The 27,782-nt window shown below is 52.3% G+C and overlaps 9 protein-coding genes across 9 annotated transcripts; 5 read left to right on the top strand and 4 right to left on the bottom strand.

The window, feature by feature from the left end:
• Window positions 1-403: 403 nt before the first annotated feature.
• On the bottom strand, window positions 404-3,017 carry LRP88_08909 (glycoside hydrolase superfamily; the record flags this gene model as incomplete). The annotated part of the gene is made up of 2 exons (XM_083245406.1): window positions 404-2,455; window positions 2,508-3,017. The coding sequence occupies 2 exons, from the start codon at window positions 3,015-3,017 to the stop codon at window positions 404-406; spliced, it is 2,562 nt and encodes an 853-aa protein (XP_083099900.1).
• A 2,006-nt stretch (window positions 3,018-5,023) lies between these two features.
• Window positions 5,024-6,259, bottom strand: LRP88_08908 (P-loop containing nucleoside triphosphate hydrolase protein; the record flags this gene model as incomplete). Its single annotated transcript, XM_083245405.1, has 4 exons — window positions 5,024-5,779; window positions 5,838-5,967; window positions 6,078-6,142; window positions 6,197-6,259. The coding sequence occupies 4 exons, from the start codon at window positions 6,257-6,259 to the stop codon at window positions 5,024-5,026; spliced, it is 1,014 nt and encodes a 337-aa protein (XP_083099899.1).
• A 2,247-nt stretch (window positions 6,260-8,506) lies between these two features.
• Window positions 8,507-9,402, top strand: LRP88_08907 (uncharacterized protein; the record flags this gene model as incomplete). The annotated part of the gene is made up of 3 exons (XM_083245404.1): window positions 8,507-8,544; window positions 8,592-8,847; window positions 8,908-9,402. The coding sequence occupies 3 exons, from the start codon at window positions 8,507-8,509 to the stop codon at window positions 9,400-9,402; spliced, it is 789 nt and encodes a 262-aa protein (XP_083099898.1).
• A 420-nt stretch (window positions 9,403-9,822) lies between these two features.
• On the top strand, window positions 9,823-10,970 carry LRP88_08906 (D-isomer specific 2-hydroxyacid dehydrogenase; the record flags this gene model as incomplete). Its single annotated transcript, XM_083245403.1, has 2 exons — window positions 9,823-10,012; window positions 10,078-10,970. The coding sequence occupies 2 exons, from the start codon at window positions 9,823-9,825 to the stop codon at window positions 10,968-10,970; spliced, it is 1,083 nt and encodes a 360-aa protein (XP_083099897.1).
• A 3,330-nt stretch (window positions 10,971-14,300) lies between these two features.
• LRP88_08905 (aquaporin-like protein) lies at window positions 14,301-15,345 on the top strand (the record flags this gene model as incomplete). Its single annotated transcript, XM_083245402.1, has 2 exons — window positions 14,301-14,621; window positions 14,692-15,345. 2 exons carry the CDS (start codon window positions 14,301-14,303, stop codon window positions 15,343-15,345), a joined length of 975 nt encoding a protein of 324 aa, XP_083099896.1.
• A 3,713-nt stretch (window positions 15,346-19,058) lies between these two features.
• On the top strand, window positions 19,059-21,462 carry LRP88_08904 (transcription factor domain-containing protein; the record flags this gene model as incomplete). The annotated part of the gene is made up of 8 exons (XM_083245401.1): window positions 19,059-19,121; window positions 19,172-19,242; window positions 19,296-19,662; window positions 19,755-19,791; window positions 19,841-20,317; window positions 20,368-20,680; window positions 20,734-21,053; window positions 21,101-21,462. 8 exons carry the CDS (start codon window positions 19,059-19,061, stop codon window positions 21,460-21,462), a joined length of 2,010 nt encoding a protein of 669 aa, XP_083099895.1.
• An 828-nt stretch (window positions 21,463-22,290) lies between these two features.
• On the bottom strand, window positions 22,291-23,172 carry LRP88_08903 (uncharacterized protein; the record flags this gene model as incomplete). Its single annotated transcript, XM_083245400.1, has 1 exon — window positions 22,291-23,172. The coding sequence occupies one exon, from the start codon at window positions 23,170-23,172 to the stop codon at window positions 22,291-22,293; it is 882 nt and encodes a 293-aa protein (XP_083099894.1).
• A 696-nt stretch (window positions 23,173-23,868) lies between these two features.
• Window positions 23,869-24,768, bottom strand: LRP88_08902 (uncharacterized protein; the record flags this gene model as incomplete). Its single annotated transcript, XM_083245399.1, has 1 exon — window positions 23,869-24,768. The coding sequence occupies one exon, from the start codon at window positions 24,766-24,768 to the stop codon at window positions 23,869-23,871; it is 900 nt and encodes a 299-aa protein (XP_083099893.1).
• A 1,831-nt stretch (window positions 24,769-26,599) lies between these two features.
• Window positions 26,600-27,640, top strand: LRP88_08901 (uncharacterized protein; the record flags this gene model as incomplete). Its single annotated transcript, XM_083245398.1, has 4 exons — window positions 26,600-26,788; window positions 26,850-26,921; window positions 26,970-27,253; window positions 27,304-27,640. 4 exons carry the CDS (start codon window positions 26,600-26,602, stop codon window positions 27,638-27,640), a joined length of 882 nt encoding a protein of 293 aa, XP_083099892.1.
• Between the last annotated feature and the right edge of the window lie 142 nt (window positions 27,641-27,782).

The raw sequence follows: 27,782 nt of genomic DNA, 5'->3' as shown, positions 1-27,782 counted from the left end.
ACCTCATGGTGATGTGAATGAATCATAAACTTGAGGCCTCTTGGTTGGTTCTTCTTGTCGCTAGGTTTTACCAAGATTGCATCGCGCACCCCTATCTCGAAACTCGACAACTTTGAAACCTTTCCGCCCCGAGCCAGTTACTAACCATTTTTCGTCCATTTTTGTTGTCCTCTGGAAGTTACAGTTTTACTTGGTTGGCTAGTCTGAGAGTGGCGTACTCTTTCTTGAATGAAACAGTCGTGTATAGACCAGTTCTCCTGAATCTAGTCTCCAACCAAGTGCAACACCATTACGCAGGGGAGCACAATTAGATCAGGCATATTCTTCGACACGTCATGTTTAACTCAATCGCAGTCAATTTCATGATCCCATCGAACAGGTAGCCATCGCATTAGATCAAGCATTAGTAGTGCAGTCCCAAATACTGCGTTGTGATGACAGTCGCCTCTACTGCCCCCTTTACGCCGATGCGCACAATCTCGCCCGGAACAAGATCCACCAAGTTGTCGGCAAACCGAACTCCATCATCCTCACACTCCAATGCAAGTCCCTTGACTGGCACCTCGGCACTTACCTCTACGGCGCTGGCTCTATCGACGAGCTCAACCCGGAGGTTCTGGGGCTTCTGAAGAGGCGAATACTTGTGTGGCTCTGGCCAGTTCACATAGCGTGCGATTTGCTTCCCATTCTGGTAGAGGTACGAAGCGACAACGGTGCGGGCTTCGAGGCCAGCGTTAGGCGTTTCAACTGGCACCTCCAGTGTTGCAATCTCGGTTGAGCGGTTGCTCGGGAGGATAAAGGATGGAGATACCGTCTTGGAGTAAGTCTCCTTTCCAGTCTCGATATCCCAGGCCTTGACGACGCAGTCTGCCGTCACATCTTCAAGCTCAAGGTTGCTGCCCCAGATCTCAACTTGGATCTTGGTATCAATATCTACCCGTGTGTGCTTGCTCCTGGGGTGTTGATGCTCAGTACGCGTCATGCCGATCGTCACTGGGGCCATCTCGCGCTTGATGGTGTAATACGCGTGCTTCGGTCGCAGGTAATAGTCGCAAATACTCCAGGATGTAACAGGCCAGCAGTCATTGATTTGCCAGACCAGGGCGCCACTGCAATACTCTTTTTTGGGACCCTGCCACTGACGCTTCCAGAGTCGATATGCCGATGCGAGACACTCTGCTTGCATCAGCTGAGTGCAGTAGACGTAGTATTCAAGCGGCTCCTGGGTATAGCGGAAGTTCTCAGCCAGGTAAATGACTAGGCGGCGAATTTGGCCGTCGGCCTTGTTGTGAAAGTCAATAGTGGACGAGCTGTAGAATCTCTCGGGGTCGTCTTTGCCCTTGGACAGGTATGAGTCGATAGTCTTGATGTTTGGGAAAGCTTCCATGCCAAACTCGGACACAAATCGACCGACGAGCTTGTCGAAATCCTGATATCGTCTCTGAGCGCCGTGCCAGATATTCCATTGGTGAATATCTCCAACGGTAGGATCAGTAGTGTCATGTCCACCGTAAGGGCTACCAAAGTGATAGATGGAACCAGGGTTAACCTCGCTGCATGCCTCTGGAAGAATCTTTTCGTAGATATAACGAGCCGGGAAGTCGGTCTTCAGCCAGCTCTCGGGGTCCTTGTCTTCGGGGTTGTATGTGAGCTTCTCTGACTCTGCAATTTGATAATCCTCATTGTTGCCAGCCCAGATGACAATGGAAGGGTGGTGGCGCAGCCGCTTGATGTTCTCTCGGGCTTCACGGTCAATCGACTTGCGCAGCTCAGACCAGCAGGGATAGTTTCCGCACCCAAACAGAAAGTCCTGCCAGACGAGAATGCCGGCTTCGTCGCAGGCATCATAGAAGAAGTCCGACTCGAAGATGCCTCCGCCCCAGACGCGGATCATGAACTGGTTGCTCTCTGCCACAAGGTCGACCCAGTCATAGTATCTCTTCTTGGAAATGCGAGGAAGGAAGTTGTCAGCGGGGATCCAGTTGCTTCCGCCGCAAAAGACAGGAATGTTGTTGACTCGGAAGAAGAAGCTCGTGCCAGGCTGCCCTTCAAGTTCGTGTTGGACGAGCTCAACCTTGCGAAGACCGATTTTCTTGCTAGTAGTGTCAACCTCGGTCTCGTTTTCAAGCAGCGTAGCCTGGATAGTGTAGAGGGGCTGCTTTCCGTATCTGATAGGATACCAGAGGGCGGGATCTTGAATGTGGAAGATTGTCGACACCTTCGTGTCCTTAACATCGGTGGTTGTTGATGCAACCTCCTTTCCATCGAGGGTGACAACCAATTGAGCCTGTGATGCTTTCCCCTCAACGTCTGCGTGGACAACAACTGTGGCGGTCTTGAGTGATTCCTCAACTTCGACCTGGGCGTGCAGGTCGTAGATGCGTGATTCGTAAACTTCCAGGTTAATGGGCTTCCATGGACCACAGGTGAGCAAGGCAGGGCCCCAATCCCAGCCCTAGTATATTATGTTAGGAAATACGAAGCATGGTGAGTTTTTTACAACTTACCCAGTGGTATTGCGCTTTTCGAACAGGCAGTCTCGAAAAGTCGCCATTCCAGCACCGGTACTTGTGCTCCGGATGTTCATCCACCAAGTCCCAGCCTTTTAGGTAGGCGCTGTCAAACGTGATAACAAGCTCGTTCTCGCCATCAGTCTTGAGGGTCTCAGTGACATCTACACGATCCGAAGTAAACATATTGTCCGTCTCCAGGATCTTGGCGCCGTTCAGCTTCACGGTAGCAAAAGTGTCGAGACCGTCAAAGGCCAGAACTGCCTTTGCGCCATCGGCGACTTTGGGGCTGGCAAAGGTGGTCCTGTAGACCCAGTCGGTCTCGCCAATCCATTGGACCTCGTTCTCATTCTTGCCGATAAAAGGGTCAGGAATCTTGCCGTGGTGCAGGAGGTCTAGATGAACGTTTGTCGGGAACTGGGCGACGGATAAATAAGAGGCATCGTCGTCTTTCGCCTGCTTGAACTGCCAGTTCTGGTCAATTGGGGCAACTGTGCGGGGACCCATGATGGAGGAGCAATTGTATCACGAAGGATGATGGAATACGTAGGAGGCGAGAAGAAGAAATAAAGGTGAACGGATGAAGAGTCGAGGTGAGCTATTAAAGGTCCAAGCTAGAATGTGATGATCCAACTTGTGATCCGATGATTGATGCCTCCTGCGTTTTAGCCGGCATGTGCGACGAAGGAAGGAAGGAAGGATGAGGGGTTGTTGCTGGAGACGAGCCGTGACGGACAATCCTCGTAAGACATCAACTAAAAAGACATCCAATAAATCCCCTCGGTGGCTGGTACAACCTGTCAATGGGCCTCTTGGCTGGCCGACATTCCTCCATCTCAATTGCTTGCTACAACTGGAATCCTTGCCCTCGATGATGCATATATGGAGCTCTCCCGCATCGCCGCGCCGTGTATCCGACGTCCCGTCAAGCCCAGGAAGCTCCATAAACTCTGCCCACTGCGGTTAGTGATTCCACTTGGCCTGTGCCTGGGCGTATGCAATCGAGCGGCTAAATAGAGTTGAAATATGTATTATGTACTCCAGTTCAAACCGCAACTGGTATTCATTCACATTACGAGCCGTTTCGGTTGCGCCGCCTGAACTCTCAAGAGACGAAATGGATAGGTACCCGCCAAACAACCAAACCATATTTCTCAGATCATTGATAATTTAGTAGAAACAAGCCAATTTTGAACTTGAAAAGCCCTTCAAAATTTATTGGTTGTGTTTAGTTGTACATATTGCTACTTGGTACCATACCAACCAAGCAGCTTCAATCTTCCAGGGTGGGCATCTAGAGATCTTTGTAAACTGTATGCCTACTTGGAGCAGTCCATCCATAGCTTTGACAATCCGACCAGACAAAGCTCAGCATCCCAAGGCTGCTTTACCTCGACATGGACATCGTGTATACCACACTCCACAATAACAGCGCGACACGCTATGACAACTGCATATGCATGCGCCCAAGACGTCGAATCCTTTCTGACCGTGATCATGAGCGTAACAGGCTGCTCAAACTCCTCTCTTGTCCAGTATGTTCTGTCGTATCGAATACGGAGCAACTCGAGGGCTGTCCAGTCGATGCCTCTGAGTATTGCGCTGATGTTCTGCCGGAGAGTGCTGGTATAGTCGATCCATAAATCAATCATTGGGCGATTTCTTCCGACGAGCCCAAGTGACTTGCCAAGAGTTGATTCTCTACCGCGTTTGCGCACCCAAGGAGTTGTGCTGGACCGGGCTACGAGCCTTGGCCGAGAAAGCAGGCCGTAGTAATATCCCCTCTGTTCCTCTGGGCTTGGGGGGACTGGTTGAGTCGTTGTTGTTGTAGTAATTGTCATTATAGTCACTTCTGTTGTGTTCATTGCTGGAGATGGTAAGAGTTGAAAGAATTAACCGTAGGTGAAGTGTTTGTTCAGGAATTTGTTGAAGTGGTCTGGGTTAACTGATGAGCTTCCTTTTGAAGTGTTGTTTGGTGAGAGAGAAATGGGGGCATCTCGGTCGCCAGATATTGACCGTTATATGCTCGTCAGTGTTTAAGTTTTTCAACAGAGGCTGTGCCATAAATTCGGCCAGACATGCAGAATAGAAATGAGTCAACGGCATGTCTTCAAGGAAGCACAACAGGGTTCGACAGAGAAGTTTGACCTCGCCGTGCCTGGAACCCACGCAAGCACCAGACTTGCCTTGCATCAGGATACCTCACAAACCAGCCGCAGAAGCTCCATGATTTCAACATGATTATCGTAGCTACCTATGTACCGAATTAGACCCTCCGAATACCTCGTCGACAACCAGGCCGATGAAGCCTCAGATCAACCTTGAACTTAAACACCCTCTGCAGAAAAGCTGCTTGCTCGGTCTATGCCCGACGCCAAACGAATGAATGCTTTGACAAGAAAAAAACAATATTCCCAAACACTGCCGGCCTAATCATGCAGCCCCGTTTCAAAAGTGACGTATCCATGAACCCATGAGCTCCGAACAGGAAAAGAAGAAGAAAAAACCATTCATCAACAGCAGCCGCCGCCTCTACGCCGGTTGCTCAGCGTAAACACCTCCTCCCACTCCCTCAGGCCCCAGTTCTGCGTCCGGCCCTTACCCTTGCGTCTCCTCCTGAGCCCACTAAGACCATCGTCCACTGTGGCTCCCGTCATAGAGCTCTTAATGCTGCCTCCGTCGCTGGCAGTATTCCAGCCGCCGCTGTCGCCGTATTGGATCCCGCTGGCTGGGTCGTCGGGGTCGATCTCTCCAAGTTCGATCTTTGTCAGGATCATCCTCGCCAATCTGCCAAAGATCTCGTCGACGCCCTCGCCGTTGAAGGCGCTCGCTTCCGTCACCACTGATATCCCTGCCGTGCTGGCCCATCGGCTAGCCTCAGCCCGCGTAACCTCCCTGCCCTCGGGGGCAACAGTAGCTCTTTGCTGAGTGCCGGCACTGATGGATGCACCACGATCTCTACCCGTAGCTGTGCTCGTGTAGGAGCTCCCACCAGCGCCGGGGGTTATGGTCGAGTTCGAGGTGAAACTTGTCGGTGTAGGTGGCGGGAGACTAGTATCGATAAGCGGATCGGTGAGATCGAGCTTGTTTCCCACAAGCAGAACGCTGAGGTTCGGGGATGCGAGGGCTCGGGCATCGTTGATAAAGGGTTGTAGGCCGCGGAACGAAGCATGCGAGGTCAAGTCGTAGACGAGGATAGCGCCCGCGGCGCCTCGATAGTATGAGCGAGAAACGGATCGGAATCGTTCGGTGCCGGCAGTATCCCAGAGCTATGATCCAGTCAGTCTTTTGTGTCGAGTTGTGTAATCGTGGTTGCGGTGAGCGCACCTGGAGCTTGATTCGTTTTCGCCGCGATCCAGTACCGACTTTGATGATCTTGGTCGCAAACTCGACACCGATAGTTTGCGACGATAGGACCCTCCACTCATTCTTGACGAAGCGATGTAATAAACATGATCTGTAAATCCGCGCAACTGATCAGCCAAAGTTTCGCACACACGGCATGCCGTCCGTCACCATATCTGCGATGGCTGCTTCGTTCACCGGTTATCTTTGAGGATGACGCACTTTCCCGTTCCACTGGGCCCAAGCAATATGATCTTGGCCAAATAATCATACATGCTCCCCAGCTCCTTTAATCACGGTCAGCCGTGCCGCATACTTTGTGTGCTCTCCGGCTCGCCTACCTGCTCCCGGGCGGTCCCCGAGCTTTCCTCGCTCGCGCCGGAGTGCCGGCGAGGCCTGGTCATTGCGGCGGCGCTGCGCTGGGCGGATGACGAGATGGCGGATTTCAATGGCGGATAGGTTTCAGGCGGTCGAACGATGTCGCATGTAGTCTCGGTCCGGTCGCGGGGAGAGGAACGAGTTCGTCGCGGTGAAGCAGAGTCGATTAAGGATTAATAGGTGATCGGTTTAGCGGTTAGATGTAGGAGGCAAAGAAGGGGACAGGCGGCCTCGTCTTTTTTTGGTGTGTGGTTGTCGAATCCAAAGACCCGACGACAATGCGAACCCTGGAAAATCCATGGATGTTTACCGTCGTTGGCGGCCTGCCCGGTGAACAGGGGGTGGGTCGCCTACAGCAAGCCCCTGTAGATAGCGTCATTGCTCGCTTCAGCGCAGGTGACGCTGGAGTGGGGAGATTCGAGATAACACCACAATACGCGTATCGTCATTACCGAGCTCCGAATATCTTGAGCTTCACCGAGAAGGCGAACCAACTGCTATCATCACCTGGACAAAACTCAAAATGCATTTCTGAGGCGTAGTTAGAGAAACTTTGGGAGTTGTCATGCAGGAACCGGATTGACAAATTGGCTTTTGTTGAAGCTTGTTGATGAAAAGCTTGACTCTACTTGGCCCGAATTCATAGAAAGTCTTGCCGTTCCTATAAAGTTCATTATCCCGTCTCTCTGCACATCATTTCCTCAGCTGGTGACACTTGTCGGCACTGCATCCCCCATGGATGGGGGGCCTTAAGAAGCAAGAGAGGATGTTCAGAGGATTGGCAACATCTTCACTGGACACTCCGGTGGAGTGTTGCTGGCCCCTACTGGGCTGCTTACCTTTTCGTCAATGATGAAAGATCAGGCTACCTGCCAACGGTATCAAGAGTCTCTCGAGGCCTGATTACGGCCGACAGCTGTCGATAGATCTGAGGCGTTATTTTTGTAATATCCTCTCAAGTGCACCAGGCAACAACCCAGCGCTTTTCACTTACAGTGGGTGATCGGAAGGCAAGAAGACGGGAGCGTTGGCGAATGAATACGGAAGACAAGACGAGCATACCAAATGGACATAAACACGTTGAGAAGAATTAAGATCCGATCTCAGGCAACAAGTTTGGTTTATATTGCAGCAGAAGCCTGGGTTCTAGACACAAGACGCTGCCTAACTCTGGCCGATGTTGTCAACGGGCACCAGCGAGAGGTACACGTTGAGAAGACAGCTTAGAGGCCCAGAGTCAAGCAATTCACTTTCTTTCTATTACACTCCCAGCTCGTCATCCTGCTTGCAGAGCCCCCTTCGCGTACAATTACATGATTGTCATTCTTGGTGGGCTACAGTGGTGGGTAAGTTGTGAACTCCTTGGTGAATACGGTGCAGGCCTGCTCGCCGCAATTTCCGATACACCATTATGGCGAATTCGAAATATCGGTCAATTGCCTATCTAAAAATTGAAGCCTAGAGGCGTGCTGGGATTTCGGTCGTTCTCCAACCTTGCTCAGGGATGACGCTGCTCTCTTCTCCATACGGCCTGCACACAGCATAATGAACCCAGCAGTGCAAAAACAAATGATGCTGCAGATAGAAGCAAACTTGTCAAATCATGTTTGTTCAATAATGAAATATCTCTAGTGTCATACGCTATTGGATCTGACTTATAGCTCATGGTTGGCCCTTTCACTTTTACCTTCTCTTCTTCAACAGAGCGCTCAAGGGTAAGTACCTGTTTGCAAGGAAGAGGTCATTGCCATCTTGCAGAGGCCATCAATTACCTGAGATAAGATATGGGTTCTATATTATTCTTCTTTCAGCATCTTCTAGGGCGGTTATTGCCTATGATGATAAAACATTGATGTGGGTGCGAATCCCCTTGGGATTTGTCACTGGTGACTTACACCAGACGAGAGCGGTTTCAGAGCATGAACTTGCTAATGGCGAATGGCCGTGACGTCACCACAAACCATCGAGATATGGGATTTTGCACATCTTCTACATCCCAGAAGAAATGGAAACTAAACATAAGAGCATCTAATATCATAGAAATGCTATTTGGTATTGATCTTATCATTCTTAGTGCGATCAAATGTCGTTGCTTCTGAAAAGCCGCTTGCAGGGATGGCTCCAGATGCCGAGGCACGCTCGGCCAGCCACCCCCGGATTCCCCACGTTGCGCCCGGACTTGTCAAACCAGCATTACATCCCTCGATCATCATCAACAAACAACCGTTCTTACTTTCACTCTCTCATAGTTGCAAATACTGAAATCACTTACCATGAAGATCCAAGGCCGCACATTCATCGTCTCTGGAGGGTAAGTACTCACATCAGTCTTTTCACATGTCGCTGACCCGCTTGTAGAGCATCCGGCCTCGGCCAGGCTTGTGTGGAGGAAATCTGCAAGAATGGCGGCAATGCGGCCATTTTCGACATGAACGAGGAGAGCGGAGAGGAATTGGAGAAGAGGCTCTCCTCTTCGGCAAAGTTCTTTGTGTGTAACGTGCTCGAAACAGAGAGCATCGCAAGCGCCGTGCAAGGCGCCGTCAAGTGGGCCAAGGAGATGGGGAAGCCTCTGGGGGGCGTGATTCCTGCAGCTGGTGTTTCAACTCCTGCCACGGTAAAGATCTTCTTTTTTCAGGAACTGTGAACGTGGCTGATTAGACTGATCGTCGGCCAGATTCTCGACCGCAAGGGCAATGCCTTTAGCCTCGACGACTTCGACTTTGTGCTCAACGTGAACCTTCGAGGAACAATCGACCTGGTGCGCCAGACTCTGGAGCATATCGCAAAGGTGGAGCCTGAAGGATCCGACGAAGAGCGCGGCGTCGTCATCATGGTCGCATCCTCGGCGGCGTTTGACGGCCAGAAGGGCCAAGTTTCTTACTCTGCGAGCAAGGGCGCCGTAACTGCCATGACGCTGCCAATGGCTCGGGACCTGGCCCGCTACGGAGTCCGGGTCGTCACCATCGCGCCGAGTCTTTTCGAGAGCCGTATGACCAGCGTGATGCCCGAGAAGGTGAGGAAGAGTTTGGAGGGTGCAATGGAGTTCCCCAGGAGGGCGGGTCAACCGGCCGAGTTTGCGCAGCTGGCGCGGCAGGCTATTGAGAACGTCATGTTGAATGGCGTCGTGATACGGTTGGATGGTGCCATGAGGATGCCGAGCAAGATGTGAAAGTGTGTGTCTCTGTCTCTTGGATAAAAAGACGAAACCATTGAGTCTCTTACAATTGTTCGAAGTTTATGAGTGAGGGGAATATTGTATCAAACAGTTCCAAGTTGAGTCTTGTGTGGTGCCGAAATACTATCCGGCCTCAAGTCGGCTATCCACCTCGGCTAGTGACTCGACGAATTGTCCCCTCATGAGATTGGTAATCAACCTGAAGACCTCGATACAAAAGAATGAGATGTTTGTTGAATTTTGTACAAACGGAAGACTCCATCTTTGTTCCCAAGATAGTATCCCGTCGCTGAGTGACTCTCTACACAGTGCTTGCCGACTAACCACTGTGCCTGGATAACTCTTTATCCCGGACACCTCCTGCATCGGAGCAACCCCATCATCATCACCAACAAGATATTTCACTCACTCACAATGGCTCCGATTAAAGTGGCCATCCTGGATGACTACCAAGGTCTTGCAGACCCCTACTTTGAAAAGTTGGACTCGGCAAAGTACGACGTCGTCTCCATCAAGGACACGCTGCTGCCCTACAACCACCCGGACAATCCGCAGCCTGGCAAGGATGCGCTGGTTGAGAGGCTCCAGCCATTCGACGTGATCTGTATGCGGCCGTCTTCATCTTCCGTGCGCGCGTCCAAGAACAGGTGGCTGAACAAGATACTGTAGGCTGCATGCGAGAGCGCACGCCCTTCCCCGCCGAGCTGATCGCCCGCCTGCCAGCACTCAAGCTCCTGCTCTCAACGGGCCTGCGCAACCGATCCCTGGACCTGGCGGCGTTCAAAGAACGTGGGATCCCAGTTGCTGGCACGGTGGATAAACTCCGAGCAGACACCAAGACGGTTGGGACCGACAGCACCACGCAGCACTGCGTCACCCTGATCCTTGCCCTCGCCCGAGGTGTCGCCCGGGATGACGCCGCCGTCAAGGACGGAGCCTGGCAGACGGGTTTCGCAACTGGGCTCTCGGGAAAGACGTTGGGCGTCGTCGGACTCGGCCGATTGGGGGCCAACGTCGCGAGGATCATGACCGTCGCGTTCGGCATGAAGGTTATTGCGTGGAGCACCAACCTCACCCAGGACGCGGCAGATGAGAAGGCCAGGGAGGCCGGACTTGCTGTGGAAGACCGGGACGGCGTCAAGACCTTCAAGGCAGTCAGTCGGGACGAGCTGTTTAGCAGCGCAGACGTGATCTCACTTCATGTCGTGCTCTCTGACAGGTCACGGGGCATGATAACCTCGCAGGACTTGGCCAAGATGAAGATATCGTCATTTTTCGTCAACACATCGCGGGGTCCCCTCGTCGTGGAACGAGATCTTCTCGACCACCTCAAGGCAGGGAGAATCCGAGGCGCCGCGCTTGACGTCTTCGACCCCGAGCCTCTCCCGGCCGATAGCGAGTGGCGGAGCAAGACCTGGGGCCGTGACGGATCGAGCCAGGTGCTTCTGACACCTCACATGGGATACGTAGAGGAGGGGACGTTGGGGTCTTGGTATGAGCAGCAAGTTGAGAACATTGAGCGGTGGGCCGCCAAAGAGTCCTTGCAGAACGAGTTGGCATAAGTTGTCGGACAGCAGAAGGGAAAGGCTAGGATCCGGGGTTCTTCTTCTCGAAGAAAAAGAAAGCGTATGCACAGAAGGGCCAGGTTTCATCCGAACGATTTAAGGTAGGGAGGCAGAAGAAACCTGAACCAACAGCAAAGAAACTGGGCAGAGCCGCGTCTAATCCATGACCTAGAAGGCTGTCGTGATAGGCTCCATAGTCGAAACAAGAATCCCTCGATGCCACGCTCCCGCATTGTAGATCTCCACACCCGAGATGCAGGCTGAGGACGGGCCTACCCGCTCTGTGCCCTTCGACCTCAGACCGGCCCAAGCTTTGTTCCTTTGCCCGGTTTTTGTGAGAGTTTTGTGGCCCGATATCCTCAGAGTGAATCCTTGGCCCCGATGCCGGCAGATGGCCCATCACGCTGTATATATCCCCATGACTGTCGATCATATCCCCCAAAGGAATTTCCTCAGCTTCTATCAACTCGACACATCCTCGACAGAAGGGGGGACCGCCCCTCACTCATCAGGCTGGAATGCGTATCTTCTACTTTCGACTACTCGCAGAACGCTGTGCCCTCTCAACATGTTGATGCTGCATGCCGTCCACGCAAGCAAAGCCGCGTTTCAGGCGCCGACCTAGATTCCTCGTTGGCCACAACCACGCCAGCCCCGTATGCGAGATTTGCTTGGGACGATACGCCCAGGCTGAGTGGAAGAAAATGGCTTTTCTATCTCAAAGCCTTGTTTTTCTGTTGTCGAATAGAAAAAATTGGTCTCTGCTGACTTGGTCACCTGTGAGGCCAGCGAATTGGATGGACCCAGAAGCGCCATGTTCCAGGACAGCTGCGATCCAACCCTCAGTCTATGCCCGTTTCTGCGCCATCTTGATTACAACTATCACTTGATTCCCCGCAGTAAGATACAAAACGGTCTCGCCTCAATAATCGGGCGTGCCGGTGACTGACTGCATATGCCAGCATAGAGACTATTGCTGATGAGGAGAGAACTATTGAGGCCAGGTCATCATCACCCTTCACTTCAGCCCGCCTCGGGGTCCGGAGTAGAATCCCATCTGAGTTGACAGCACTGAGACATACCAAATTCGATATTTCGGGTATGTGACACCAGACAAAGCCACAAAATTTACTTTTTTATTCTTTTATGCCGTGTCGTTGATATCCACGAGGAGACGAAAGGCAATCTGTACCGCGGCACAACTTTACTGTGCCGTGTGCGCGCGTGTAAGTCGGGCACGTCAATTGACAAACAGCACAATCCATGACGAAGACATAAAAAATTCTTCAATAGAGACAGCGCAACAAAAACCAGGCTCGCTTACGCAAATACCACGGATATGTTGGTGATGCTATCCTTGTAGTCGCAGATGTTCACCGGGGACCAGGTCGCTTCTCCTCCCTTTTTTTACTGCACGACACCGAATCTTTTCTCCCCGCTCCCGCGCTCGCAAAGATGGGGGATCCCTGCTTCACTCACGCGAGAGTCCTCGGGATAGCTCAAGAGAAATCGTGACTGACAGGGGAAGGGGTTAGACGCTCTGCTACGTATGTGCCGGATCTGCGTTTTGGAGGGCGCTTGTTCGCAACAACAGCCCGTATCCCCGCCCTCGTCCCTTTTTTCCCATCAACAAAGACAGACACACCACACCACACCCCCTCCCCCTACCCTCCACTCCCAGTGGTAGTCTCCTCATCAACGATCTTGCACCAGGCAAGGGTCAAGGGGTGGTATCACGGCGTTTGGCGCAACTCAAACCTACCAGACACGCGCGCGCTCACATCCCAACCCCGAGGGCAAAAAAGTTGTCTTTTTGATGGACAGATTGTGAAAAGAAACTTGGATCTTTGTGTCGAGTCCACATTGTTGCCGGACATGGATCCCATTTTCGGAAGCGGGCTTTTCTAGGGTTTCCTTCGGGTTCCCTCTTTGTGTGTTTTCTTCCCTCCGGGTACTCCGTTTTGTAAGTGCAGTAACCATGGGAGCTGAGATAACACGAGCTCGTCGACAATGACGCAGTATCTGCCCGAATCCGCGAGTCAAACAGCTTGAAAGCCTTTGGCGTCATCAGCTGACTTGGTGGGAAAGGTCCCGCAACTCTCCATGACACCCATCTGCGTAAACACTCTCAATGATGAGCAAACCAGCTAACAGAAGCAAACTGCCACAAGGAGACGAGATGATGGTGGGCAAGTAGGGTAGCTCTGGGAGTGGTGCATCCGGGTCCCCCGTTGACACTCTTGGACTGAGACAAGACTAGCTTCCGGCAATAGCACGAATGGGCGGCAGGTAAGCCATTCATCTCATGCAAGCCCGGTTCGCCCATTTGATATGTGCTATCACTTTTCTCATGCACATGCGGGGACCGTCGATCGTTCGAACCGAGTAAAAAAAACCTTCCGTTGTGCTAACGCGCACACCCCCCGGCTCCGAGACATTCCAACCGTCGGGGTCCGCAGGGGGTTGAACGAGGAGCAACGCAACGCAACTGCATGCATTCTTTTGCCAGAGACCATGGCGTGGTCTCGATTCATCAAGTTCATATGCAGAGACCGGGGGTCACAACAGGTCCCTCTCTCCACACATTGTCTGTCTCTCTCTTTCAAAAAGCAATCCATCCATGTCATGGGCTGGCGCTTTGCCACATGGGGGACCACAGTCTTGGATGAATATGCTTCGTCACGGGCTGAAGAGCCAAGAGGGCATAGTGTCCCTCTCCCGAGGGCGTGTCGGAGAACGCCTCTTTTAGCAGCAAGAGGAAAAAGGTCAATCAGGGTCCCGTATTCCCAAACAGTGTCGAGAGGCATCCCCGAGCTGAGTATGGGCCTCGCTTAACCGGCCTTGGATAAAGCATCGCGGGGTCTTCTCGGAGCACCTTCAGCTCAGTCGGGCACGCAGACTCCGGCAGAGCACAGCAATGGAGTCTCTTGAGAACACCCAGGAACCTTGTCAGATGCGGTCCTGCAAGAAAGACAGAGAGGGAAGGATTGGACTTGCAGCTCAGTCGTGACACCACTGTGGGAGGGAGTCAGGCTGGGGACCCATCGTGGCCGTGGCCGTGTCACTGCCCACCCCTCGACGGTGTATCAGGGACTAAGGGCCTCTTGGCTGACAGGTAGGTCCAAGGTTGTCCTGATGGAGGAATGATGGGCCCCATGAGCTGAGATTGTGTGGCTACCCTTTTCTTTTCCTCGAGATATATAATAACCTCGAGGACGCCATCATGACCACCTCCCTCGACAGGCTCATCAAGCAGCACTTCCTCACCCATCACTTTACTCCCAATAGCCTCTACACAGCTCAACAACCCCCCCTTCATCAGCCGCAATGGCCCGACTTACATCTTTCCAGTCCAACTACTCCACGGAGCATGATGGCCCAGTTCAACCAGGCGAGCAGGGCCACCTTATCCCTTCCACCACCAGGAACTCGGTCGTCATCGTCCTAGGAGAGTTTTGCGGAACATTCATGTTTCTTCTCCTCTCCTTCATTGGAGCGCAGACTGCCATCGTCACCAACAACCCTTCAGACCCCAAGGCACCTCTGGAGCCCTTCAGTCTCATGTACATTGCCGCATCCTTTGGAACGGCACTCGCCATCAACGTCTGGATCTTTTACCGTGTCAGCGGTGGAATGTTTAACCCTGCTGTAAGTCAGGCCAGAAAAGAAGCAATTGTGCGGATCCGAGGACTTACATGCTAAACTTTGACTTTTTAAGGTGACTGTCGGTTTGCTGCTCGTCGGTGCTGTTAAGCCACTCAATGGCCTCCTGATCATCCCCACACAGCTCGTCGCCGCTATTGCAGCTGCGGCCGTTACGGATGGCCTGACCCCAGGCCCGCTTCTCGTTGCCAACGCACTCGGAAATGGCACCAGCAAGGCCCAGGGTGTCTTTATGGAGATGTTCCTCACTGCTCAGCTGGTGCTGACTGTGTACTTCCTCGCTGTTGAGAAGCACCGCAGCACCTACCTGGCCCCAATTGGTATTGGTATCTCTGTCTTCATCTCACACATCTGCGCCACCAACTGGACCGGCACCTCGATCAACCCTGCCCGTTCGTTTGGTCCTGCCGTCGTCACCAAGTTTGTCGGCTACCACTGGATCTACTGGCTCGGACCCTTCATGGGTTCTTTCCTGGCCTTTGGATGCTACAAGACCTTCAAGTGGCTCGAGTACCAGACTGCCAACCCAGGCCAGGACGACGATGACCTCGAGAAGGCTCGTCACCACCGTCTCGGCCTCCACGGCCACGCCCATGAGAAGGCCGCCATGCCCCAGTCCCAGCTCGACACCATCCAGCCCAAGGATGCGAGCCCTCCCCAAAGGAACGACAGCATGATTGACGGCCAGATGAGCCCCGTCGCTCCCTAGGTGCTGATAGCTGCTTGGATCACATGCTCAGCATCTCATGCAACCGTGCAAGAGATGGCGAGGATGCACGAGAGAGAGATTATGGAACCCGCGTAACGGTTGAACTGGTACAACTCAAAGGCTGGATCAATTTGTTGAACCAATGACCACCGCCAAACTGCATTTGCACTTGCATTCGTCAGTGTCTGTGACACGACAACAACATCTCGGGGAATCGGAGAAGACCAGAGTGGAGGAAAATATTGGATGGCATCGGAGGTTCCGGAGCACACGAGGAAGGGTATGGGTCAATGATTGAAATGAAATCAATTAATTATTCGGTCAAAAGGAGAGGAGGGATACAGGAATTATTTTTTTTTCTTTGCGAAAAAAAAATAAAGCATTTGCTTTTGCGACGAAAATGCCAATGATACCTTAGTTTCCGTGATTGTCCTTGTTGTCCGGGGAGCTCATCAAAGCCCCCGAAGCCTCTTTCTCGCGTACCTGGACCGAACGGATGCTACGCCGCACCATGGCAGCGAAGCCGGTCCACCAGACCCAGATTATCAAGCTCGCGTAGGACAAAAGAAAATAAACAAGACAGATACGGGCGAGTGCTGCGTCTGTCAAGGGAGGGTGTTGACGTAGGAAGCTGATGATGTCTCGGATGGGGCCTCCCTGGACAACCACGTCCAGGTAGACTGCACGAGAGACGACGATGGTGACAGTGAGCCAGATCAGGTGGAGAATCTCTAGCGCCAGGGTCGATTCGCTGAAGAGGGTATCGAACCATTGCACATGTGAAGATAGATAGGGCGTGTAAGAAGCCGTCTTGAGAATGAGAACGGCTTCTAAGGTGAGGCCGGGTAAAATGATGATCAAGCAAGCCAACGGTACTGCTTTAGGGTCCTTGCTAGCTGGATCAGAAAAGGCCCAATAAGCGATCGAGCCAAGCAAAAACCCAAACTGAACCGCCCACAAGCCAAAGGTGCAAGCCCGAAAGAGGCGCACTCTCGTTGTCAACGTTGTCGTCGCCATGTTGTGCGATGTAAGTTTAGTTGTCAGATGTCGTCCAAAGCGGGGGAGCACTCTATCCTATTTAGAAAAAGAAAGTACGTTCCTATTAGAAAAACCGGTTTACTGGGTAATATGATGTAAACTCGACGTTGAAAAGGTGAAACATGCGACGATCAAAGCCCAACGTTGGATCTGCCTCTCCACATGGAATATCCCTGCCCGACTTTGAGATTTCTGCCAAGAATAGCAGGGTCTCGCAGTTTCAGATCCTCCAACGGTCGAGATGCAAAAGTGCTATTAAATGTACCATCGATTTTACGTTTGGTTCATAGAAATGCATAGAAATGCAAATTGGAGTAAATGTGCGCTCCGAGATGATCATAAGCTCAAGCAAATGTGCAACGATAGAGACAAAACGCACTCGAAAAATCATAGTAAAAATAATAAGAATAGTCAAATACTGAAATGGGCCGATCAGACGGGAGCATCCGAATAGTCTCGCCTTATTCTTGTCCAACGGTCACCAATGTTTCGAGTTTGTCTTTGAAACATGATACCGCGATCGAGGTAGCATGGATCTATAAGCCAGGATCGCGAGGGCCAGAAATAGCAATTGTCGCCCGAGGGCACGAGGAGAACAATCCACAAGCACGGCAGCTTTCACATCGACTTTCTAATCAAACAGTACTAGGTCAATTGTTGCAGTAGACCTTGCACCGATCAATCACGTTCAAGAAACAGCTAGAAACAAAGGCCATCTTGACAGCTGGGGTGACGTCCCGCGACAGGACAAGTCAGATGTCAAGATCAAAACCGAAAAGTCGGTCAAGGGGGTGTTACCAATCGCCCGGTAAACCAAAGGTGCCAGATCAATGCAGTGGCAGAGTCCTCTCAGCTGCTAGTCATGACACAGCAGGTATCAGTCATGAGACAGGGCTGGTCGTCCCAGGGCTCTACAGGTGGAACAGGACACCTGAGCTTCGACGTACCATGATTGCATTCACCACCAATCAAAAGAGCGCGATTCGTCAGGGAATGGAGTTTTGCCCTGTAGAAGAGCGGTGCCTGAGAGACTTTGTATCGTTTCATGAGCGTCAAGTGACCGTTTCCCCCAGATGTTGCCTGACAAACGTGGTATGATGGTGTAGAGAAACGGTATGACTCCGGCATATGCACGCCATAGTACCAGGCTGAACAGTTCGCGGGGTCAGTGAGCAGATACAAAAAGCAAAGGCCAGTAACTGCAAGAGTTGGGCGACCAAGGCAAGGTACAGACATCATCATGACCAGGTCAGCGCAACAGGTCTCATCTCAGGTCGAGGTCATGATCAAGATCCCAAGTGTGGTGTCCCCCCGTCATGGGGAACTCTTGGCAGGCACTGACCTGCATCGATAATTTTTACGAAAATGAATTCTTAGTAGTCGCATGCAGTTACGGCATCCACCGCGCCGGGTGATGGGGACGAGATCCTCTCTGAGCCGTGGAAAGTGGGTATGATCCGTTCGCCCGAAGATCAACTTGCTCGCACTGAAGGGAGAGGAAGATGAGATTGATCGAGCACGATTCATGAGACTAGCTTCAAGCCTTCATAAGCCTGTGATCGTGGTAAAAGCATCAAGATGGCTGCCCTCAGAAACAGAGACGAGCCGCTTATCAGATGCTGTCGTTGCGCCAAGTTGCGGCTTCTGTCCAGTCCCTCGGTACGGGAATAAACTGGCAGCCAGAGGTCCGGCTTCGCTCTCGCACACGCAGCTTGGCACATGTAAAAATGGCTGCTGTTAATATTCCTAGATCCTTGCAGTGGCGTTTGATTCGAGATCCAAGCTGCGCTTTCGGCGGACCAAGTACCGTTAGGGCAACGAAATCATGTCATGATGGTGAACAAGATGCCGTTTTGACCTCGCTTATTTCCGTGAGGAGCCGGGAAGAGAAAGAGTCTAGACCCAACGTCGTCATCAGGCATTAATAGAGGGAAAATTGCCAGCATCATCACCGCGATCTTTAAGGATAAGTAGAGGCGCTTGACAGCCGGCAGGGAATGCCTGGCGCCGGACGGGATGCATCCTGGAACTCGGGCTGTCGCGCCTTCCACGCTGGGACACCAAGCACCAAGCCAAGAGGCACCCGGGCTGATGCACGTGACCATTAACGGCATTGAGAGTCCAGTCCCAATAACTGTTCCTGCGCCAGCTGATGACGGCAGACGATCCTTGAACCTCTTTTGATCAGTCCTGCCGGTTCCCACCTCGAGATAATCGATAATTGCGATAATCGACGCTCGCTCCCAGTCCAAGGTCAAGCAAGCCCTCTCATCTTACACCGAAGCCTGGAAAAAACACCCCACTTCGCCGAGCCCGGTCCTCGTCTTGAGCCGGCCCAACGCACTGCAGTGTCGCCTCCCAAGGTTCTTGGCCGGTCACAGGACGGGCAATTCTCGTTCAGTCGGCATTTCGCCCCATTCACTCTCGATTCTCGCTCCTACAACAGTGAGCGCTTGCTTCTCGGGTCCGCATATGCAATAACCCGCGACTCGATCTTGGCCAAAACCTGACGGAGCCGAGCGACGCCTGGCCTGGCCGCTTTCCTCCGAGTGGGGCCCTCGATGTTTAACGCGGGGACGGGAATTACCTAAGGCTTCCCTCTCACGACTCTTGTTGCGGAATTCACTACTTCTTAGCACACTTTCGATTCCTCTCGCCAGACGCGGTGGCCCATCATGTCGTCGGTAAAGGCAACCAAGAAGAGCGCCTTCTCTTGCGAGCCCTGCCGTAGACGCAAGGTCGATATGCCCCCTGTTGCTTCGAACTGCCCCTGCTGACCCTCTCTTAGGTCAAGTGCGGTGGCGAGCAGCCCATCTGCAATCGCTGTGCTGCTAGGAACGATGACTGTATCTACAAACTGTGGGACTGCCCTTGGTCGCGTGCTCTCTTACCCTTCACTCACACCTTAATAGAAACCCGACTCTGTCTTACACTCAGCGTCTCGAGGAGCGTATCAAGGAGCTCGAGGATCAGCTGGCTGCCGTCAAGTCTCCTCCTTCCGTTGCCGCGTCTAATCACTCTAGCCCGGGCATGTTCAACGGCCACGACTCAAGCCGCTATGGTGACGAGCATATGACTAGGAGCTTCATGGGCCTCAAGATTGACGACAAGGGCGGCATTACTTATCATGGCGCTACCAGTCTTTTCAATCTTCCCAGTGATCCGCACAAGCACAAGGCCGACTCACTCTCTTCAATTGATTCGGATGCCCATAGGAGAGAGCGTCTTGTTAATAATGCATGGCACCAGCGCGCAATGGAAAACCTCTCCGACATTCCCGTATGCATTTCGAGTTCATCTATTCGTTTCGTCGCTTACATATCTAGGAACCCTTCCAATATCTCTTGAATGTGCACTGGTGTTGGATTCAGCCCCTATTCAACTTCATCTACAGGCCTGCTTTCACTCGTATGCTTTGACCATTCATGACCCCATGCCGTGATCTAACCCTTGACAGGTGACATGCAATCGATGGGGCCTTACTATTCGCACACACTTCTAAATGCCATACTGTCGCATTCGATTCGATGGGGGAAGAGTGATCCCTCGACCAAACGGCTGCTGGATCAGTCTTACGATGGGGGTGCTGTCTTCGCAAAGCATGCTCGAAGCATGTTGTTCGACGAGTTGAGCAGAGGCGTCTGCACAATTCCGACAGTTCAAACACTGCTTCTCCTTAGTGCGCAAGAGTGCGGTCATGGCAACACCACTCAGGCCTGGATCTACAGCGGCATTGCTTTCCGACTCATCGACCACCTGGGCATTTGCGTTGATGGGCAAAGATACCCAGGCTCAGTTCACTTATCTGACGAGGAGGTTGAGATTCGGCACCGACTTTTCTGGAGTTGCTATTTCTGGGATAAGATCATTAGCCTCTACCTTGGGCGTTCGCCATCCATGCAACACTCACTTGTATCCCCCCCTCAAATCATCAGTGAGTTGGCTCAGTCCTTTCAGACATTTCATCGTGCTGACAATATCTAGTGGATGATTCCGCCGAGAACGAGCTCTGGGTTCCTTTCGATTCACCGCACGGGGGAGACTGGAAGTACCCGCCTGCCACGGCTCATTCAACATCATGCTTTATGAGTGCTTGTCGACTATCCGTCATCTTCAACGAGATTCTCATCCACATGTATGATCCGCTCTGCCAGAACACGGAGCAGGAGATGCAAGAGTGTCTACAAAGCCAAGATCCTGCCATGAAGATGTGGTGGGATCAGCTGCCGCCTCATCTCAAGATTGACCCCCTGGCCTTGCCAGCTCTCGCGCCCCCGTCACACATCGTCACCATGAAGTGAGTATATCCTTTCTGAGCTATCTATTAAACACTGACTGACCATTCTCAAGTGCCCTCTACCATACGTTCAGAATCCTCCTATTCAGACCTATGCTGTCTTGGCAGGTGCACCCAGGAGATGACGGCCCGCATCCGATGCAGAACCATCTCATCGAATGCGTCACGTCGGCAACGGCAATCATTGCCATATTCGACCTTTTCTGTCGAACCTTTACCATCAACCACTGCGTGCTGTCGCTGTCCTACAGTGTCTACATCGCAGCGACGATCTTCCTCCTGCAGGTGCAGGCAACCCCTGAAGATCAACAAGCAGTTCGCAAACTCAACTTTTGCATCCACGCCCTGCACCAGATTAAGTTTGTGAATCCAGGTAAGTGGAACAGAGTACGCGCCGTGTTCAACTCTAATCATCTACAGTCATCTCAAGTGCCCTTGCTCTCATTACAAGAGAGGTAGCTACCCTGGGCCTGGGCCTGGGATTGAATCCACAACAACCACCGCAACCACAGCCACAGCCTCAGCAGGCAGCAGAGATGCCGCCAATGACACCAGATGTCCCGATTTCCGAATCCATGTATCAACCCCCGTTCGAAATGCCCCCTCAACAGTCCCCCTATGAGCCGGAGCAACTCTTCCAAACTCCATGGGCCGACAACCTGAGCCCGAACTCTATGGCCGTGGACCGTGGCGTCTTTGAGGCGCTATCGACTTTTGAGCCCTTGAGCGTACGGGTGGGTGCTATTCACGAGTCGGATAATAATCCACAGACGTTTGAGTGAAGGAGGTTGCCTTGGGCCGGTTCGACCAAAGCCGTAATTGATCAGACAAGGCTTGTCGACCGCGCCTGGGAGAGAACAAGCCTCCGCACTACGGGTGGTTCTTGAAACTCTACAACAAAAGTTCGGGCCTTTCAGAGGGTTCAGTACAGGAGTCAACGATACAGCCAGTTCCGGCTATCACCTCAACTCATGGCTGATCGGCCAAGGTGTGCGGACTTTAGCGCCTGGAGATTTGCTACGCCTTGGGAGCTTCGTCCACTCCCACTTGGCGATCAACTGGATGATCCGACGGCTTCAAATGGCCAAGGTAAAGCGCCGCGCCTTTCTCCCGAGGTCCCATGTGACTGTTTGCACTCGGCCGTAGGTGCGTTTCAGGCTATCACTGGAGTTGGCTATGGGTCATGAGGCCGTAGCCTCACAGGTTGAACTCATGCTGGCACATGAGGGGCCCCTAAAAGATCATGATGATTTGTTACCATCATGATTCAAGAGAAAGATGTCCTGCGAAAGTGCAGGAGACGGCAAGGTCGAGACGTATCTGACCTTTATAAGCCGAGAATGGAGATGCACATGATGATCTCTGAATGATTGGAAATACTGACATGATCTACGCAAAATAGTAAAATGAAAAAATCAAATTGGCAGAGGAGAAATGTGCACCGTTGTCCTCGCGCATGAAGCCCCAAGATGACAATGAATCAATACCGGTTGCCATTCCTATCCTATTGTACCGCGCCGACCCTTGACTCTACCGAGAAGACACCATAACGTGTACTCCGCCCAGACCAAACGCTATGCAAAGAAAGCACTTTTCCGTCATAAGTATGGTCATGATGGTTTTGGAACATCCCACAAGTCCTCTGCATTTCCGGTAAATAGCCTCTGGATGAGGTACTCGTCGTCGCCGCACCAGTTGAGGACTGTCTCCATCCACGGCTTGATATCCAGCCCCTCGTACCTTGTATGAGGCCAATCGGTTGCAAAGACTACACGAGTGGTGCCCCCTAGGCGAATGACCTCCTTTGCGATGGGCTCAATGTCGCTGTGGTCTGGTCGCAAGCTCATGCGATAAGGAGCTGATAGCTTGACGTATGTGTGGCCATTCTTGAGAAGACGGGCTAGAGATGCGAATCCAGGCAGGTCGTATGGGTCGGCGCTATTATGGCCTCTCAAAGATGGGTAACCAATATGGTCTATACAAAAACGGATGTTGAGGGAGGGGATAATGGGCTCCAGAAGAGTAATCATGTGCATGGGAACATAGACCTGAACAGCCCATCCAAACGGTCGCACAACATCGGCGTACTCGTGCAGCTGATCGGCCAGCTCCTGCGCGTCAACGGTGAGCTCGTTAGACTGCACGTTCAACCTCACAGCCCTGACGCCCAGGTCATGCCACTCGCGCAGGGTGTCGGGGGTCATGGCGGGCGGATCGAAGGCGACGACGCCCCTCCCCCGCTCGGGGCCCAGGTCGCGCAGGGTGTCGATGAGGCAGGTGTTGTCGAGGCCGTAGATGGAGGGCTGAACGAGGACGATGTTGCGTATGCCGACTTGAGCTTCAAAGGAGAGGGCGTCTTCGAGGGAGTGCGAATTGGGGCGGTACATGGCGGCGGGGGAGAGGGCGTAGTTTTCGACGTCGAGGACGTGCATGTGCGAGTCCCATGCGCCAGGGGGGATGCGCTCGGCGAGGGGGCGTGGGGGAGTCGTCATGGTGGCGGCGGCGGCAGCAGTCGCATGGCCAAAGATAAGGCTCTGGATGCGGTTCGCGATGGAGTTGTTGGTGTTTAGATCGTCGGGGCACGGCGGCGAAGTCGGAGGCGGCGGGTTCTGGCGGGGAAAGAGGGTCAAGCTCCGAGCGCGGGACGGCGAGTCCCGGGAGAGGAAGGAGGGAGGCCGACGGGAGCCAAGAGGACGTCGTCTTTTCAAGGAGCCATGATCTGCTGGTGTTGATTTGTAGGTAAAGATATTTGTGCGAGTGAAATGCCTGGGCTGTGCTGGGTTAAAGGCTGCAGCAGAGGATGCAGTAGCCCTCGCTGAGGCGGCGCATCCGAGGCTTCGACACGGCATTCTCTAGGTGCATGCGTGTAAGCCGGGATAAGCCTGCAATTGCAAAATCCAAGTCGGAGAGGAAGTTGAAAGAGTTGAAAGAAGGCAAAGAGTCCACTGCATGCTTCAATTGACATTTCCTCGCCACTAATTACTCATGACAAACGACATATCGTGAAGCTTTGGTTTAGTGAGGCGAGAGACGGGCTCGGAAGTTGGCCGATATGCCGAGGCGTGAACTACAACTGATTAGATGGAGGGCATACTCGACACATTGTATTAGACAGTAAATATATACAGAGAATATTTAAGGTGTATATGTAACAGTGGCACTCCGGATGGTCCGTCAACTCTAGACCCTTACTCAATCATAATCTCAACCGCCTTGAACGAGACGCTATCAAGGTAGGCGTTCGTGTTGAAGCACTCAAACCCAATAGCGACACCAAAATCATCAATCTCCTCCAGTTTCTCCTCCGTGACATCGCAAATTGTCGAGATCTTTGCCCACCGGCTCTCTGCAGACGTCGCCGGCAGCACACCAACATTAAGTATAGCCTCTGTGAGGCCGATGGGGCCAACGAGACAAGCGGCGACGGCCCTGCTGCAGCCTTCTCCCTCATCGCCGGGGGAATCGACCTTGACGAAACCTTCGAGGGCGTAGGAGCCTGCCTTGAGGAGGGACTTGTCGATGCGGTGGTAGAGGTAGTTTGTGAAGGGGCTGCCGGACTTGGACTCGAAGTGGAGGCGGGCGGCCTTTTCGGTCTTGTATGAGTCGTCGGTGAGGGAGAGGTCCTGGTCAGGGTAGGGGATTGCCTGCCAGGGCTGGAGGCCGTCGTCGAACTCGGGGTTGGTGACGAGGTTGGTAGGAATGACTTCGGCTGTTGTGGATGTTGTCTGGGCTGAGGTGGTCCCAGAGCTAGTCTCGACTGTGGTTGAAGTGGTCGCAATAGTGGTCAACGTCGTCAAGGTCGAAGAGGACTCGGCGACTGTAGAAGTTGTCTCTACTGAAGAAGCTGAAGTAGTTCCAGATGGAGTTTCAGCCGTGGTCGAGCTTGTCTCGGCCGAGACAGTTCCAAAGGTAGTTGTAGAGCCAGTCTCGATAGCCACAGAGGATGAAGTTGCAGTCGCCGTGCTGCTAGTCTCCGTGGCTGAAGCCGACGAGATGGTGGTGCCGTGTGGTATACAGACACCAGCATCAACAACCGCCAAAGAGGCCAGCGCCGCAAAGGCAACGGCCATCAATTTGTTTGAAACCATCACGAACTGAATAAACGAGCGTACTGCGACAAAACTACAAGAAAACAACTCATCTCAGAACCTCCCCCTTCTATATGCCCAACAGCTACACGACGATCTCAGTAAAGATGAGTCTTGGCGAGCGGAATTGTTCCTGAATCTTTAGGTGCATCGTATTCATCCTTGCAGTAGCGCGACCAGCTGTGAAATGATCCCCAAAGCCATTGGCGGGATGGTCGATTGTCAAATCGACTCTGCAGGGGTTGTAGATGAATAGTCGTTGGCGCTATCGATTGAGGCGTCTCGGTTGGCAACGACCAACGGTGAATTTTCTCCCAAGCTGGTAACACGTCTGATATGCTTATCGAGAAAAGCCGGGGTTAAAGGGTATCACATCATGTTGCATCGTATCTTGTCAAATAAGGTCTCACACAATGACTGTGTGGTAAGAACAATCAGTTGTAGTAACATATTTGACAAACACCCGATCACTTACCCCACGTATTGTGAAAAGGAGCCTCAAAATCAGATAAGCAGTCATTGTAAAAGTTGTTTGAGAAGCAATCCAAAGTGGACTGGCCTGGGAATTATAGCTAACGAGACAGTTTAACAGGTCCCGGTTGCTGTTGGGTTAACATGTAGTAAACAAGAGTCAACGTAGCAGACATCCGGAATTCACTATTATCGAGCACACTCGACAGCTAGTGCATCACTCAAGATGTTACTTGAGCTATTGAGGGCTTACAGTCCTATATGCTCTTTAACCAACAAAGGCCAAGCGCTGCAAGCTCTTCTCTATCAATGAGTCTCGACTTCTGGACATTTCAACTTTGAGTCTTACGGACCTCTCTTCCTGCCTAAAAGAGCATCGCTTCCAATATTCGGTCCGACGTGACTGAATTTATAGAGACTCTTATTCTCAGATTCATTGGCAGATCGAGGCATCAACTGGAGCACATGCTCTTAGTGGCCCATGTACGGCGATGGAAATAGCATTGTCGATATGGGACTTTGCTTTCCACCCAGATCAAGCCATTATCCCCTTCTCAACCGTCCCTAATCCCCAAAATCAATAAGAAGGATTCTCATTGTGGACAAAGTGCGAGGTTCATGAGCGATCATCATACAAACCAAAAAGGAGAGAGTGGGCTACACCTCGAAAAGTCCCCCCAACTCACGCCAGAATGATCAACAAAACACATGAAAACGACCCCGTAGTAATATTCACTACCACCTTGGAAAACATGTGGTCACGAGACTATATACCAGGATAGTCCATTAATGGCCCCAGAGAAGGATCCCCGAGATCCTGGAGAAGGATTCTCGAAAAGCTTGGCGCAGGGGACTACCGAGTAACGACATGAACATGCCATGTTTCAAACACGGCCCTCATACTGACGATCTGACACCATGTCACCATACAAGATCGGGTCTTGACCAATCACGAATTCTCCTCGACGGTTCCCCTCGGGTCCTGCCGACCTTGGTTAAGAGTTGAAACTCCAGGCAGCCGGATTAAACCTTGTCGTTTCTGCCCTGTGGGGGATACGCTGTTGTAGGTAGGCGGCTGAGAGCATGGATTGCTCTGTGCCTTGGTTGAGATGAACAGTTGGGTGAGAATCTTGTGACGGCCTTCCATATTGAGTAACCCTTTGAGTGTGATGGATCAGAAGGATTCTATTAGGGATGATAAGCTGGGCGAGTTTGAATCGACCAGCATTTCTTGGATATTGTTTGATCATCTTTGCCATGAGCTCGACAATGCTATAAAGCCCAGCTTGATATCCTACCACAAGACTGTTCATCATTCTGCTTCACCACACTCATTCTTACACTTCAAACTCTATCCACAATGTCCCTCAACAGACTCGCCCATCTAGCTCTCCTAGCCCCCGCCACAATGGGCCTCGTCGTGCCCAAAGGCATCACCTCAGAGCAGCTCGACAAGGTGATGCCCCGTGGTGTCGATCAGCCCGGAAACCCTCGCCTTGACTTTGGGAAGGACAGTTGCTTCTCTACTGGAGCTATTGGTGAAAACGAGGTACGCTGAGTTTTGGCTTTTAATCCCAGCGCTTCAGCACTGACATTCTTGTTAGGAATAGACCGGCTGCGAGCCCACCAACAAGCTTAATGACGAAGGCCATTGTTCCATCAGCCCTCACAGCGACGACCCCGTAAGTACCACTACACTTAACCTTGAATACAGTGCTGACACCGTCCAGTGTGAGACCTTTTGTGAAAAGAGCCTCAAATGGAGCTACGGTAAGGAGGTCAAGTTTGCCAACGCCGAGTGCCGCCGCGGCAAGTGCACCCTCGAAGATCGTATGGCCGTAACCTTTGGCGAGGCCATCAGCTGGGGTCTTCAAATCGGTCACGGCGCCTTTACCGCCGGTGTCAGTTTCACTTACAGCCAGGAGAAGCAGACGCTCAGCGGTGTCGTCCGCGATAAGCCAGATGATCTAATTGATGAGTGCGGATACTGGACTTTTGTACCGTACATGGTCACGTAAGTTTACTCCTGAACTACCATACGCATCCCTTACTAAAGCTTTCCAGTTCCTGCGGTATCACAGCCAAGGGCGAACACACCCAAAACGCCTTCACAGGAGAAAAGTGCAAGAACCGAGTCGAAAAGGAAGAATGCCTCACCGACTACCTCCGCCACTCTGACGGCATGCCGGCCGGAGTGCCCATCTTTGTCACGTACGACTGCGCAACTAGAGAGCGGCTCGCCTTTTGCAAGCAGGACGAGCTGTACCTGAAGCTGGGAGTTTCCGAGGACGAAAAGGTCCATCAGGACTATGCTCTTTCTTGGTGGGATGGGGATGCGTCGAGGGGACCTACGGGTACTGCGCAGGTTATGTGCGAGAAGGGTATTTGGCCTCCTTCTTGAGTGCTCGCCGGCTTGGTTCTGTGACTGGGGGTTCAGCTGGGTTGAGTGGTGTGAACTCTTGTACAATTTTTTTTTCCCTTATTTTTATTTCCTCTTGAATCAACTGTCTTTATTATACATGCATACGTCTGCTATGACTGCT

This window comes from Fusarium phalaenopsidis (assembly GCF_050370095.1).
Source record: "Fusarium phalaenopsidis strain FUZ10S chromosome Unknown contig_32302, whole genome shotgun sequence".
Lineage (NCBI taxonomy): Eukaryota > Fungi > Ascomycota > Sordariomycetes > Hypocreales > Nectriaceae > Fusarium > Fusarium phalaenopsidis.
This window is presented reverse-complemented; position numbering and strand designations above follow the sequence as displayed.